The 16,559-nt window shown below is 41.6% G+C and overlaps 1 protein-coding gene across 1 annotated transcript in view; it reads left to right on the top strand.

Moving 5' to 3' along the window:
* Nucleotides 1-674: 674 nt before the first annotated feature.
* LOC128745717 (hemicentin-2) overlaps nt 675-16,559 on the top strand; it is a 131,108-nt gene continuing 115,223 nt past the window's right edge. Inside the window, exons 1-2 of the mRNA XM_053842796.1 lie at nt 675-1,494; nt 3,363-3,563. Of these exons, the coding sequence (XP_053698771.1) occupies nt 675-1,494; nt 3,363-3,563 (1,021 nt within the window). The remainder of the gene's footprint in view (nt 1,495-3,362; nt 3,564-16,559) is intronic.

The raw sequence follows: 16,559 nt of genomic DNA, 5'->3' as shown, positions 1-16,559 counted from the left end.
CTACTCTCGACCATTTTGGCGTGTCGCTAAGGTGTTGAAGTCGAGGCCAAAACCTATCCCGCCCCTGGTTGCTGATAACCAAACGCTTATAACACCCCGTGAAAAAGCCTGCGCACTATCGCAACATTTTTCCGCATCGCACAATCTCGGTCGTGATATGGCTAGCCCGATGGATCCAATCGTTGCTGAAACGATTAACAATCTAAGACGTTCCCCGAGTGAAGTACCACACGATAGGCATATTACTGTAGACGAGGTCCGGAACAACATCAAATCTTCCCGCAATATGAAAACACCAGGCCTCGACGGTGTTTTTAATCTGGTTCTCAAGCGTCTTGGCCCGAAGGCGTACTCAACTCTTACGAGGGTGTTCAACAGTTGCCTTGAACTCTCCTACTTTCCTGAACATTGGAAGCTTGCCAAAGTTGTCCCAGTATTGAAACCCGGGAAGGATCCAACCCAGAGCCCAGAGCTATCGACCCATTAGCCTGCTCTCTGCGTTGAGCAAAGTACTCGAACGTTGCATTTACACCCGCATTCTGTGCCTCACGGAACAGAACAACATTCTCCTTGACGAGCAGTTCGGGTTCCGTCGAGGCCATTCAACGACCCACCAGCTACAACGCGTTACAAATATTATCAACAGGAATAAGCAGATCTCCAAGACAACGGCCATGGCTTGTCTTGACATTGAGAAAGCCTTCGACAATGTGTGGCACGATGGCCTCATCCATAAGCTGGTGCTATACAACTTCCCCAACTACCTGGTGAAAATTATCCAGAGCTACTTACGGAATCGTAGGAGTCAAGTTTGCGTCCTCGGCGAATTGTCTGATCCCTTCAATGTGCCCGCAGGAGTGCCTCAGGGAAGCATCCTAGGTCCAGTCCTTTATAACCTGTTTACGTCGGACATTCCAGATCTACCCGGTGGAGGAGTAATATCTCTCTTTGCCGATGATACCGCCATCCTGTATGCTGGAAGGCAAATCAAGCCCATCGTTAAAAAACTGCAGGACGGATTGAACTGTTTTGCAGAATACCTTGCTAAATGGAAAATTCGTGTGAATGCAGCGAAAACACAAACCATTGTATTCCCCCACCGGAATAGCCAGCGTCTGGAACCTTCCACATTGGTCCAGCTGAATGGAGCAAGCATCTCATGGTCTACAGATGTTCGCTACCTTGGGCTGACGTACGATCGGAAACTGCTTTATCGGCTGCACATTGACCAGACTGTAGCTAGGAGCACCGTCCTACTGAAGAAGCTGTACCCCCTAATAAACCGCAAGTCAAAACTGTCCGCCGTTAATAAACTGGCGGTATACAAACAAGTAGTCCGGCCAATGCTGCTTTACGCCGCCCCAATATGGAGAGCGTGTGCCAAAACGCACCTGCTGAAGGTACATCGAGTGCAGAACAAATTCCTGAAGATGATCTTGAATCTGCCACCCAGTACCAGAACATCTGAGGTCCAACGCCTAGCTAGCATAGATAGTATAGCAGACACCATTGCTTCTCAAGCAGATAAAATTAAAAACAGTGCATTGTGTTCTGATGCTGTGCTCATCCGCGAGCTTTATATTTAAGTAGGTAGGATTTTATTTAATAATTAAAAACCCTAATGCTCAGCATTAATATGTGAATTATCGATAAAAAAAAAAAGAAATCAGGTGAACAATTACCAGTAACTACCAAAAATTTAGAGCTGAAAAACATAATGTTGAATCCCTCGCTTTGTCAATATCAAATGTATTAAAAATCAATAGTTGAATAAATCAAAATTAATGCAAAAAAAAAAAAAATGCGAACAGCATTATTCAAGCGCTAGCTGAGCTACTGCCAACATCGTTTGCCAGGGCAAACGAAAGTCAACTCGTGCACGTTTACAGTTCCCGGTCGGCTATTGAGCGTGTTGTTGACGCTGGAGCACTCATTTCGCTGCCGTGATGGAATATCTGGCTGCTGAAGTTCTGGAATTGGCAGAAAATATGCTGCTCGCGACAACAAAACGACCAGAAGCATCCCACGTCGCTTGCAGCTGGCCACTTGGAGTGGTATTTCATCGTGATTCAAGACCATACACGAACGGCTTCGTTGATCGCATAGCTGCTGAGGCTTTCCGGTTGGTCCGTTGCAATAAGCCGTGCCTGGTTAGCGGTTATCGGTACTCCAATTTACCGAACAGAGAATTACGTTAAGTGCGTTAGTGCAAGTTTATTGCAAGCAGGAGTTATGATAATCAAACAATCGGTCCTTTTAAGGGTCCACAACGATTGAAGAGTTTATTATATTTTCTTGCCCAGTTAATACCATAATAACAGTCAACGAGGGAAAAATTGAATTTTTCACCATTGCGAACGACCGACCAATGCAATGACGGTAATAAGTCTTCTGGTCACGGGCGACATTTTCTGCGACTTCCAAAACGTCTGCAGCTTGTTAATGCTTTATTATCAGTGTTCTTTTGTAAGCCACAGAAAAGTTGCGCAAAACTCTGAACTTTTTGAAAACTCGTGTACCGTCTACCGATTAACTGAGGAAAAGCACTATTTAACGTAGAAACAGATCATAAAAATTTATTTACTGTTTGGTTTAGTTACTGACTTGGTTTCGTTTTAATAAAATAGATTCAATCAATTCATGGATATAACTCCAAAATCGGTTGAGGATTGAACTTATACAATGTTACTATTTTGATAAACGTTACGTATGTAGGTTGTATACATGAAGAATCGTATTATTACATACATGGATACATCCTTCTATCGCTACAAAGAGACTTACGTGGTCCTATGTCACCTATGCGGTCGTGTTTCTGTCTTGTGCACAACCCGTCTGATTTTTCCATGGGTTTACTGTCAAATTAACGATGACGGATGCGTTGACGCAGCATTCTGTTTGGGCCTTAACTGTACCACAAATAAAATGTGATTAGTGATTGGTTTTCAGGGAGGTAAACATAGATAAGTGAGAAATTTTGATATTACTGCCACTAGAAAAGCGACGCTTCGTGTGGTGTTCTATTGGCCAAATTAATAACAAATCACATCTAAAAACTACAAAAATTATAAAACATTTTAATTGTTTTTTTTTTTTGTTTTTCGTAGCGCAGTGGCATCAATACTCAATACCCAATAAATAAAATTTAATTCAATAAGAACAATGATTTCTTGTCGCAATAATGCTCCAGTGACCATTTTAAATTAATTTCTCACTGCATTTCACCTACAAAGTGTCCAACTATCACAAAGGCAAACCAAGTCCCTAGAAACTAGATCCAAATTAGCACTACGTGCTAGTGGTGGGAGTATTAATTCGTAATTTAATTAACTTCTCTTTTCACATTTTTATCTCTCTTGCAGGCACCCTAGTGTTGCTATGGCGACGGGGCACGAACGTACTGACGGCCTCGCAGCTAATGGTTACCCGAGACGAACGGATACGACTGGTCAACGGGTACAATCTGGAAATTTCTGAGCTAGAACCACAGGATGCAGGCGACTACGTGTGTCAGATCAGTGACAAGATCAACAAAGACCAGGTGCACACCGTGGAAATACTTGGTAAGTTTGGGGATTAAAGCTGTACACCATGGTTGCAACCAGCAAAGTGCTAGAAGCAGTCTAAGCGTGTGTTAAGTAACAACACTGAAGCCCTACAAAATATGCATAGCTGTGACAATCATTCCATATCCTTTACCGTACTCGTTTGCGATGTTGCAAAATAATTTGAAAATTATTACCGCTCGGTTCTCCACTCATAAATGGAACGCCAGTTTTATGGGACAGTGAATCAGCCACACACTTATGCACACACATATACACACGCGCGTGTGATGTACTTTTCCTGGCTGGAAAAACTTTCTTCAACTCAATCCCCCACAACAGAAAAGCTACGTCGTGGCATCGGCAGAGTTTCGTAAACTATGGCACATATCTGTTACGGCGACGACGGCTGTAGCGAAAGGACACTTCATCGAAATAAGTTTCTCTCGCGCTTTTCGCCGCTGAACCGTAAAATAAGAAGGAGCTGATGCAGTGAAGGGTACTAAAGTATGTGCAACCGGCTTCGAATGAGAGCGTTGTGGGGTGGAAGTATCATTTGCTCATTAGTCGTACAGTTTATGTATTCGCCGGGAGGCTCCGAGCAGCACTGGATTTGGGAAAACGTATCAGTTCAGGTGCAGGAGCATAAATTTTGCACGAGAGTGGGTAAAAAAGTTTATTTAACTAATATGGTAGTTGATATTATTCCGTAACGGCTGCGTATAGGGAAAGCCGTGCTTTACCTACAGTGCTATAAGTGTTTGTAGCTGATCATGATGAGCCTCAACCTGTCTTTAACACGGTAATTTATTCTAGCATTCTGTTATCATGTGACTATAGGAATGGTTATAAACTCGCTCTAGAATTGGTACGCAACCAGATAAACTTTCATGCTTAGAAAGCAGCGAGACATGGTTTTGTTATGACAAGTGTATATTTGACTTGTGAATAAAGGTAATTGACGATGTGATTAAACTCTTTCAGCGACTCACGAATGTTCAATTGCTGGGGCCCCATGATTTATGAAATCAATCGATTTGATGATTTAAAATTAAGCTTCAAATGGGACTGTTGGGGCCCCGAACTTTAAACCAAAGTTTCTCTTTCAATTGAACTTTTTCTACGACTCACGAATGTTCAATTGCTGGGGCCCCGTGATTCATGAAATCATTTAGGTTGAGCTGTTGGGGTCCAAGCTCCGAAAATATTACCAGCTTCAATTCTGAGTATTTAAAAGTAAAATTAGTATTTCATCCGCAGTTATTTGACTACTTACAAATTTCGAACTGTCGGCTTAAGCTCCATACTTAGTTTACTTCAGTGGCGACGGACCGTTATCGATCCTGCTCCGAATGAATTATGATCCTCCAGTACTCAATCCTGGGCTACCTTTCCTCAAACCCCTCGAACACCAGCTGAACGTGCATCATCCTTGATAGCGCACATCTATCAGTGCGATGTCTACTCCGAAGTCTACGGCCTCTTCTTGATTCTCTGCTTAAAATAATTTTGGCTACTCTTTCGTCGGGCATTCTAGACACGTAACCAGCCCAGCGCAGACTGCCACACTGTACTATCTTATTATAACAGCATATTTACATTCTTAATATAGCTCGTGGTTCATGCGTCTGCGCTACACGCCATTTTGGATTTTATAAAATTTTACGCTAAAACCCCAAGCATTCGTCGATCAGCTTCTTTTAGCGTCCATGATTCATGTCCGTAAAGGGCCACCGAGAGGATTAGTGTTCTCTAGAGCGTCAGTTTATGCGAATTTGCAAGCTATGGGACTTCAGCTACAAAATGTAATGCCTGCGTAAAGGCCAATTCGCAGCTACAATCAGATCGGTGTTAAATCAGATCGGACCAAGTCGCAAAATTTTAAAAAATGAGTTAATGAACGCAAACGATCAAGAAATTTCTAGGCAACATTTTACTCCAATCAGACTACGTAAATATTGCAAACAGTCATAGTTATGAGATGATTTCTAACGATTGGTAGCATATAAACCATACAGAGCTGCACACTTTGAACGCATTTTTCTCGAAATCAGAGTTTTGTCACTTGGTTCGGTCTGACTTAATACCGACCAATTAGTCGTTTTATTTTGCGATTTACATCGTTGTCACATGTCACGAGCATACCAAAATATGTTCAGTTCCTCTTCGACACCAACACCATTTGGATTTCCACGCCGGTGGTGGTGTTAATGGTAAGTCCCAATTTCTCAATAAATGACCTAAAGGCTTCTTTCACTGCTCTACTTTTGATTTCGGTGATATCGACGTCATCCGCAAAATCAAGAAGCACGTGAGGGCTCATCCGCCATTCTGACTCATAATTTTTACTCATCCAGCGTCACACGAATCAACGTTACTAGTTCTGTGGGAAAACCATGGCCTAGCGTTAACTGTCACAGCTCATTTCGTTTGACTGAATCGTATGCTGCCTTGAAATCCATAAAAATATGATGAGTCTGCAAGTTGTACTCCCGGAACTCGTCAGTTACTAGACGCAGGGTAAATATCTGATCCATCGTGAAGCGACCCTCATGAAAACCAGCTTGATACTCGCCGACGAAGAACTCAGCTAACGAACTCAGTCTAAAACACACGATAGGCAGAGCACCTTATAGGTAAAATTGAGCAACGTAATGTCTCGATAGTTTTTAGTCTCAAGTCGATGTCCGTTTTTAAAATTATGGGAAATGAGGCCAATCAACCACTCCTCCGATATTTATTTTCCTCCCATATTCTGTTTCTGACAATGAGGTGGCGAATTGTTTCGTACAGCTGCTCGCTCCTCACTTTTAGAAGTTCAGCCAGGATACCATCCTTCACAGCAACCTTACCGTTTTTCAGCTCACTGATTGCTCTTTTGACCTCCTCCTGTGTTGATGGCTCCACAGTTTGGCCGTCGCTCAAAATTCTTATCCTGTACCTGCTGATCTTCGTGTTTACTTCTCTATTCAACAGCGTCTGGAAATACTCTTCCACCTGGCTGCTACCGTCGTTTTGTCAGTAAGCAGGTTGCTAGCACTATCATTGTACATCACAGGTATGGCAACATTCTTGCACCTGACCGTTTTGTAGAAACTTCGTGTGTCGTTGCTGGCGAACCTCTCCTCTGGACTGGCGAGCACGTGCTCTTCGTTATGACGTTTTTAGACGGTGGGTTCTTTTTTCCGCAGCTCTACCAGGACGAACCAAAGAGATTCGCGCAGAGCCTCGGGCATTCCTCACATTGGAATCGTGTGAAGAAATTCTGCAGAGGATTCGCATAGAATAGAAGCAGAATTCTTATAGGAGAATCCAAAAGTTTAATCCCAGGGATAGCTATAACTCGGCTCGGGAATCGCCTGCACTATGAACTGTTCTGTTCTGACGTGAAGACGCAGTAAGCTACTCATATATATTGAACTGATGTTGACATCCTTTCATTTATAAAATCAGCTTATTTGATACTTGCAATTTTGCATGTCATTAACCCTATAACTTAAAATCTGCAGAAATATAAATGGGTGATAGATGAGGAAAACGTTGCATTGCTGGCCAATATGCACAGTGGCACTCATCAGAATGTGGAAAGTTCTCTTCCGGGTTCGCTGAAGGACGGTCAGTAAAGAATCAATTATTCACGCTGCGGCAGATCCTCCAAAAAGTTCTTGAATACAGAATTCTACGCACCATTATTTCATTGATTTCAAAGTTGCGCATGATTCCATCGACCGTAAAATCATGGGCATTCTAACCTCGCAGTGGACTTTATCAACGTGATGGTCTGTCATGTGGGCTGTTCAACATGCCGTTACAGGATGTTATGAAAGGAGCAATACACAGGCACAATCTCCAGCAAATCTAGTAAGATCGTCTGCTTTGCCAATGAAACGGATATTGTCGATAGAACAACATCAGTGGTGGTGGCTGAACAAACTAAAACTCAAAGTAGCGAAGATTGGGTTGAAGAAAAATGCGTCCAAACTAAAGTACCATGAACCGCTAATATGACGCACACGCTAAAAGCTGGTAACTCGGTCCTAATAACGACTGAGTTTGTTTTGTTTCGAGCATCGAACCGCTATGCTGGCCGTTCTCCTGGAACTCGACACTCGACAGTGCCTGAGTCGAGTTAAGTTGCACGACATGACTTACAAAATAGAGCCCATAATCATTCGATTTATTGTCCTTGTAACGCTGATGTCTTTTGAGTAGATGTCGTTTTTCGTGTTAATTTACTATCATGAGAATATTGCAAGCTGGGGCTCCTAAACTCAAAGGCCCGGTGGGTCCTTTGGCTCCCAGTCCGCCCCTGACGTAGAACTACGTCTTCCAATGGGTTGAATCAGACTAGTGTCACTTCAAGAAAAGAAGAAGAAGACAAAACATACGGCACTTGCGAGCCATCATCGTGAAGCCGGTTAACCTCCGAGTTGTTCAGTTCAGCTTTTCTCTTCGATGTAAGCTTGGACCACACCAATAGCAATTCGACTTATATATCGTCGTGTGAAAAATTGTTGTAAAAATAAATAAACACTTGATCGTGTTTTTTATTTGTTTGTTACATCGTCATTACTACTACATCACATGCATACGGACTGGTTACTGTGAATCAATTTTCGTGCCTGGGCGGTAGCAGCCGTAGCTCAGGAATACGGGGACAGCCAAGAGAGAACATATTTGACCGACACGGAAAGCGACGTTGGAAAGCAGCGAAACGACAATCTTGCATCTTGACCATTGACAATTCAGACCAGGGACTGAAACTGGTGACATTTTTTCTGTACGTTTACCAGCATGCAATGCCATGTCAGACTCTTGACCAAGACCATCGCTCCGCACTGTATGTGTATCGACAGTACCTATCCATTGTAAGCGTTGAAACTAACCCGAATACGTACATGATGATAAGAAATATTGGATGAGAAAATAAATTATTAAGTTTGCACCCGTAAAGCGTATTTCTACGCCAACTGTACTGTCGTATCTGGAGCACATCTTCTCTGATTTTCAAATAGATAGAAATAATAGCTCCGCACCAAACATTGCATAATTTTTAAATATTTTCATAATGCCATAATAGTGTGACAATACTCAAGAATGTTGGAATGTTTAAATAATCGCGTATTAAATGCCGCTGAATATAACCAATTTTTCATTTTACTTTTTCTTACGTTTTTATCGAAGAGAAATTGAATAAAAACCAAAAAAAAACAGAATAATTTTAGCTGCATATTATTAGGAATAGAAGCATTCCGACGTACCTTGTTAGCAAACTATTTTTCATTAAGCACGAGCTTCCGTATTTCATTACCTCTATGATCGAATATAGTCATTATTAAACTTTAAGTTAATCTCTACATGTTATTTCCAGTGACACCTGGCCGTCAAAACTCAAAGCGCACAAATTCATACATAATTTTGATCCGCTGGCCTTCAACTTGATACGTGTTCGCTTGGTCCCGTAACAACATTCCCGCCTAATACCGAGATAGTGCAGAAATCCTTCAGAACATAACCATACCCATTTCACACTGGTAAACTTACTTTCACAAGAAACACACAATTCCGAACCAACAGCACTTATCCTGCAACGCCAAAAGTTTTCCAGCTACACACCCCCGCATCCCAACCGCCTGACTGTCTGACTCGCCACAAAATGCAAGCCTCTGGCCGTGCGACTTAGTGGCAAAACTTGCCACGATCCAATCAACTAAAGCCTTTTTCCCATGCCGCCAACCTGTGACAAAATCCCATCGTTCGCTGCCCCGGCACTAACAAGCCTTCAATCACCTGTCCCGACGGATAAGCTGACTCCAACCGCTCCACGTAATGTACCCCATCGAGCTGCAAACCGGTCACGTTCGGTAAATTCCAAAAGTTGTTACTGCTCAGGCTGCACATTAGCTCGTGTGCGACTTCAGCGGTCCCGCGAGACAAAATAAGTGAAAGCAATTTTCCTGAAATTACGTTCCTATTAAGAAACGATTACAGCGCCAATCTCGAAAGTTTTTCTCTTCACCGTCTCCAGGAGCGTGAAAGTAACCTTCAACGGCCGACCGGCGAGACGCCAGCCAACGACTTCTGTAATGTGGCCTGTCAGTCTGTCAGTCAAGCCTACAGGCAGGCAGTCGGACTGCCAGGACAGGAAGTTTGGGCCGGAAAAACTTCCGAGTCGAGGACGGATTGTTTGTTATTAGAGCGGCTGATGCTTCCGGAACGTGTTAACACGTGTAATTTGCTCACTCCCCTCCCATCCTAACCAGTACCGACGACGATGACGTCATCCCCACGACGCCAAGTTTGAAAGATTTTTCTCACTCGCCCCACATGGTGGCCAGCGCAATTACCTGATTGACATGCTAAGGGCGGGGTTATTGCCAATCATAAGTTAAGCAATTATATGATACTGGATTATTATTTAATCAGCACAGAAAGATTTAGTGCTTGGAATTTGTTGGATGGCTTCACTTTGTTTCATTATTAGATGCAGTTTTTTTTCCAGTTATTCAATAATGGTTTAATCATCTGTGTGTATTCAGTCACGATATCATAATGTTTCACCATACATATTTTATCAGTTTCCATAATCCATCTATGTTGAATTTCATCCGGAGAAACTAAGATTTCAGCGTTCAAAAATGTTTATTTGGTGTGGTTTTGATTAAATCTGTTCGATTGGTGAATGTTTATTTTTTGATTTTGACGTAGGACTACGTCTTACGGCAAGTTTTGAGATAGGGTGTCATTCCAAAAAATCGAAAAATGCGAGCGTCACGAAAAATGAAAGGTTTTGAGCGCTAATAGCTCAGCGGTTTTCCGATCGATTTTCAATATTCTTACACCAATCGATCGGAAAATCTTCTAAGAATTGACCCAAATGAAGAAAAGTATGGATTCTTGATGTTGAACTATTGAAAAATTTAAAATAATGAGCCTATGTTTTACCAGAATTCTCGCTTCGTGATTGGTTGGAAGATTCTTTGCGATGATCTAAACCTATACCAATTTGATATCTGTGCTTGGGAAGTAAGCCAAAACAAGTGACAAAGTTCCCTCATTTCAGCAAGATTTCTTAACACCGCGGTTAAACCTAGACCATTTTGATGTCCTTGCTTGGGAAGTACGCCAGAAAGAGTGACAAAGCCCACTCGTGCCAACAGATTTCTTACGAACGCGATTAAACCTAGTCCAATTTGTTGTCTGTGTTAGGGAAGTGTGCCAGAAAAAGTGACACAAGCTCATTGTCCCAACAGATCGCAAATTCTTTACTGGGAGACGATTAAACCTCGGCGAATTTGATATCTGTGTTGGAAAAATGTGCTATAGCTGTAGTGTTCGGTCATAATACGACTCTGTATGAAGGTGAAATTAGTCATCATCAATTCTGCCAATTTCAAAAGCAGTTTTTTTTGTTTGAAACAAAAATTCGTTTATGAAAATATATTTGCTGTGTTCAGATTGGCAAGAAGAATGCAGTATATACATTTTTATAAACACAATCCCGTTTTTGGGCCGAAAAACTGCTTCCGAAATTGGACTTTCCGACGAAAAGTCAATGACTGCTAGTTTCCCGTGAATACGCATGCTTACCGTTTCATTAGAAGTGTATTGAAAAGATGTGCTGTTGATAAAATAGGATTGAATTGGTAAAATCCCTTCAACGTGGGGAACCATGGGTAATAAAAACAATATTTAATTCCAGTAAGGTAAGTCCAGAAAGCAATAGTTTGTGTTCTTGATTTTGTTAAATTGTTTTCAAATGCACAATCTTTTGAGAATTGAACGTATGCAATGTTACTACTTTGATAAATGTTACATACAACGCATGTAGCATGTATATATGTTGCATATAGCATGTATACATGAAGAATCGATTGATTACAAGCATGAATACATGCTACTATCACTACAAAGAGACTTACGTAGTCCTGCGTCAGCTATATATGCGGTCGTGTCTTATACACAACCCCTCTGATTTTTTATGACAGCACTAGACAAGTACGGTATCCATAAGATTTTTTCAAAATATCGAAACGCAAAACAACCATGCAGAATTTATTTATTTATTTATTTACTCTTTGATGGGGCTTTCAACCGTTGGTTGCTTCGCCCCAATGCAGAATTTATGTCTACCAGCTTGAGCAATAAGACAAGACAAGCACAAGACTAAGACAAATTTTTATTCGACACTGTCAAAGTACTTCTTGGGAATGGTTTTCTCAAATAAATAAAGTACTCAAAAAAAGTTGTCAAAAATTAATTTCAAGCCACATTTTCTTCAAACTGCCAAGAAATAAACTACAACGTTATGGTTAGCTTTCTACCAATTACTTCAATGGATCTTCTCTCCATAGTCGAATGTCCGCATCTTGCCCTCGACACTAATAATGCTTTGGGCAATGGTGGGACCGACTTCTTTTGATACTTTCGCCCACTGTTTCTTCGAAGCTAGCATACTCTCCTAGACATTAGGTGTTGTTTACGAAGTCTGACCATCACACAGTAGTCCAAAAGGGCGAAAAGTGAAACTTGTTTCCTAGTGTCTTTTGTTTTCATTTTATCATTTATGGTCTTCAGCACTTTTGTTCGAATGAATATCCCCCTTAATCTGAAACAGTCAAAAGTTAGTCATCGCTTACTATAATGAAAATATAAGAATAACTTTTTTGTGTTAGGAAATGCAGCCATAGTTTCTTCAGCAAAGTTGTAGATATTGTAAAAACAAGCAACTTTGCTAAAAAAATAAAATTTCTATCTTTATCGAGTGCTGAACTATAGGACATATTCTTCAAAACTTCTTTAAAAATTGGTTTTTCATACCTAGCTTTTCTTAGTTGCATTTTAAAAGAATACGATACTCTAGGCAATTGTCAAAGCTCTCAAAATACACTAGGGATAGCTTGCGGGATATAGCGTTTCATATTCAACCAACAGACGCTGGTTGAGCCGCCCCTCACCTGGGGAACAGGCACTCGGCTTCGCACCTGCTAGCTCGGGTGCTCTAAAGGGTGTCCCACAACAACTTGCATCACGGATAAGAAGCTGTAGAAAATAACCTAGTTGACCGATTCTTTTTAAACTTTCAGACAACAAAATATAAGTAAGTTTTGACGTAGGACTACGTCTTTGTTTACTATACTGGGACTGGGTAGCACTTTGTGAAAACGAAAATAGAAGTGTAACGTTTGAATGAAAGATTTCAAATGCTAATAACTACTAAACTACTGAACGAAACTGAACAACTTATATGTCGTTGGATAGATAAAATGACCAGCAATGGAGGGCGTAAGAGGGGGGACTCCTATTTAAATGAAACACAAATTTCCTCAAAACACGAGAACTAATCAAGTAAATGGAACCAAATTTGGCACGCGTTGATTTTTTTAGGTAAGAATTTTTTCCATGGCCTACTGAAACCCCTTCCCCTTCTAAGAGGGGGGGGGGGGCTCCCATACAAATGAATACAAATTTCCTCATAACTCGAGAACTAATTAATCAAATGGAACCAAATTTGGAATGTACGGGGTTTTTGGAGGCATTAATTTATTTTCTGACGGTTTGACGTTTGACGGTTTGACCCCTGTGCTAGGAGGATAGGACTGTCATACAAATAAAACAGTAATTTTTGCGTATCTGCCATATTTTCTGCTATGTAACAAGCGGTAAGCTGTGAAAATAAACTAGTAAAACCTTCTCGAAGCAAGAGACAGTGAATCGATGCAGCTTATTTACGTACCTGTTGCCATTCATGTCAAAAGAGAAGGACATTCGAATGGCATGTCATATTTGCGATGAACGTGCTCTGGCTTTATTATTATTTGTAATTAATGGCCCTTTTAAAGGCCACAAACGAGTTAAAGTAAGATTATTGAAACAAGTCAAGCTATTCACAATTATATTTAATACAATAATCTGTGGGCTGGCCATTGATTACTATTTCAATCTTTATGATGTACACAAGTGATTTTTAAAATCTCTATGTCTCAATAGTTGCAGGCGTTGTACTTATGAATCCCCGTCCACGTATTTTCAAAGCCTCCATTGTATTCAATGAATAATTGAATCTGTATATTTCGCACTTCTCTTTTAAACATTCACTTAAACAATGGCACTCATAGACTCTCATAAACATACATATGCCAAAAAAGCAGTTTACATTAATTTTTGATCTAACGATCTGATATAGTCCTACGTCACCCTCTCGTAGAACCTTAGGGCTGTATACCTTGTAGTTTTTGGTATATTTATGTCATTCAACTTTAATACCATAACCGAATGCTCACACTTTACGCTTAACTCCACTCATAAGGTTCTGTACAACATTTGGCTGCAGCTTCTTCTATACAGAAACTTACTTTTTCTTCATGTCTTTCTCAGATTTGACCTCCTTGGAATGCTTCCGTAGTGCCTGCTTCATCATAACCCAGTATTTTCCGATGGGCCTTAGTTCCGGTGCGTTGAAGGGGGTACATGTCCTTGGGAACGAAAGTGACCTCGTTGGCTTCGTGCCACTCCAGGACATGCTTTGAATAGTGGCACGAAGTTAGATCCGGCTAGAAGATCGTAGGGCTCTCTTGTTACTTCAACAGAGGAAGCAGATGCTTCTGTAGACAGAAGTAGACTCCTGTAGACTCCTTGAAGTAGATCTGCCCTTTTACAGTCCCGGTAGTCACGAGCGGCGCACTCCGTTTGCCACATGAGCAGAACGCTTGCCAAATCATGTATTTCTTGGCAAACTTTGATAGTTTCTGCATCCTTACTCCCTCCGGCAGGGCTTCGACCGATCCTTTTTTTCTACCGCAGTCCCACCAACGCGCATTCAAGTTCACACCGTCCGTTTAGTGATGGAATACGAACGCTATGCATAACACAACTGGCAGTTTGCTCAGTCAAACGCCGATGGCACGCAGTAGTATGAACGGATTCTAAAGCTTTTTAACATTTTCGTTTCGATCAAGTTGCCTTTACCGTTTGGAGCAGCGAATGACTGCAAAACAGTCAAATGACTGGCAGTCACCACGCTTAAGAAAAGCAACCGCACAATCCTATGATTCAATACTACAAAAAAAACAACCACTACATGTGCATGGAAGAAGTCGGTCGGACTCCGTCCAATACAAACGAATATTTTGCTTGCGTCGGACCGACGTCCGGGTGACAAACTATTACTGTGAGCAGCCGATTTGGAGACAAAAAGAGAAACGAAAAAATACGTCACCGTATGCTTCCAGTCAGTTTGCAGTTTATATTCTCAAAGCGCAAAGCAAAACGGGAGATCGACTGTTTGCTTTTGCAGAGATGCCGCATGAATTGTAAGACGGCAGCAGCGCAAGCGGCAGCTTGACTGAATTGAAAAAACAGTCAAATGATCGTTCAAAAAGCGGAGTTTGAATGCGGAAAGTTCGCATTCACGGCAGTCACATTCAACTTGCGATCCCTTTTCAAGCCCTGCCCTCCGGAACATCAAAATTGTGCTGGGTGTTGAAGAACAGTAGCCCCGGAAGCTGCCAGAAATCCGCCTTGACGTAAGTCTCATCATCCATGATGAGACAATAACGCTTCGTCAGCATCTGGGTGTACAGTTTCCGGGTCCGTGACTTTCGCACCATATTTTGCAGTTCGTCACGATTTGGAGTCTTCTGCAATTTGTACGTCTGCAGCCCTTCCCGGTTCTTGGCTCTCTGAATATCCAAAACATCCATTTTGAATACATTTAATCACACGACTCATCGTTGACTGCACGATTCCGAGTTGTGTTCTGATAAGAGAGTTGAGGATTTTCCAGGTGCTGGCGAAAAATCAATTCGCGACGTTGCATTTCGGTGACACAATTTATTCCAATTTTCGAAACCAGCCAAAACAGCGTCTCGTGAGTGAGAACGCAGGAAGAGCAGCAGGAGCTTCTGGGGGCATTCGTACCGGTAGATTCGCCTGTTGATAGCACCTCTTGTGATGTACGGCTAACTTATCTTGCCCCACCCACAGATGGTCTGCTAAACCAAAAACTTTTTAGTGGATTTGGGCAAAAAAGCAAAGCCATGGGCTTAAACGTCTTTCTAAGACTTGACCCTTCTTTATCGACAGACTTCACAGCCGGCTATTAGAGTACAGGACAGTTACGGGGCTAATGCAACAATACTACTGACTCTGATTTGGGCACCTTCTTCTTTTTTACCTCCGCAGGAGCGACTAACCTTGGGATCCTCGTTGTGTCGCGTTGACGTAAGTCTTGTCGTCCGACACGACATGCCTTGGTTTCATCATCCACTGTTGTCAACCACAGCTTTCTGTTACGGGCTTGGCAACCGTGTTTTGTTTGTCGTTCCGGTTCGATGTCTTCTGGATCTTGAGCACATGGAATCCGACATCTTTCATCGTCTTTTGGATAAATGATGGAAACATCCGCATTCTTCGCCACATCGTGAATTGATTACGGCAGACGCTTGAAAAAAGGCTTTAGAATCGACCATCGATCGCATAACCAATATTATATTTAACCATAGGCTTAAGCTCAACACAAAATCCATGTTTAAGTCGAAGTATAATTCTAAGCCCAAGCTAAAACCCAAGCACAGGCCTGCTTCAACCACTACCACTTGTTTTAAGATACTTTAAACTTGTTTAGCAACTATATTAGATACTGATTCGGGCCATATAAGGTACGCCTGGGCAAGTGAGATCTAAAATTGCATAGTTGGGGTTTATTCGACTGTGTAGATTACACTGTGTGATTATTTTGAAATTCTTGCAGTACAGAAACTGTTCAGCTCTATCAATTTGAAGGTTTAATCACAAAAAAGAATTGTCGATTTACATGAAATGAAGAGTACCTCTTGTTGCATTTACAGGGGGAATGGTTTTTGACCTAGGAGTCTTTCAAGAAGGTAGCTGGTATAGGTGGTCATTGCAAAAAATATCAACTTTAGCATTAGCATTAGCATTAGCATATGTGGCTGCACACATCGTAGGTGGCTATATAATCGCATTATATACCTGGCTACGTCCGAACAACCG

The sequence above is a fragment of the Sabethes cyaneus genome, chromosome 1, assembly GCF_943734655.1.
Source record: "Sabethes cyaneus chromosome 1, idSabCyanKW18_F2, whole genome shotgun sequence".
Taxonomy (NCBI): domain Eukaryota; kingdom Metazoa; phylum Arthropoda; class Insecta; order Diptera; family Culicidae; genus Sabethes; species Sabethes cyaneus.
The sequence above is the reverse complement of the archived record's forward strand: the minus strand, read 5'-3'. Positions and strand labels throughout refer to the sequence as shown.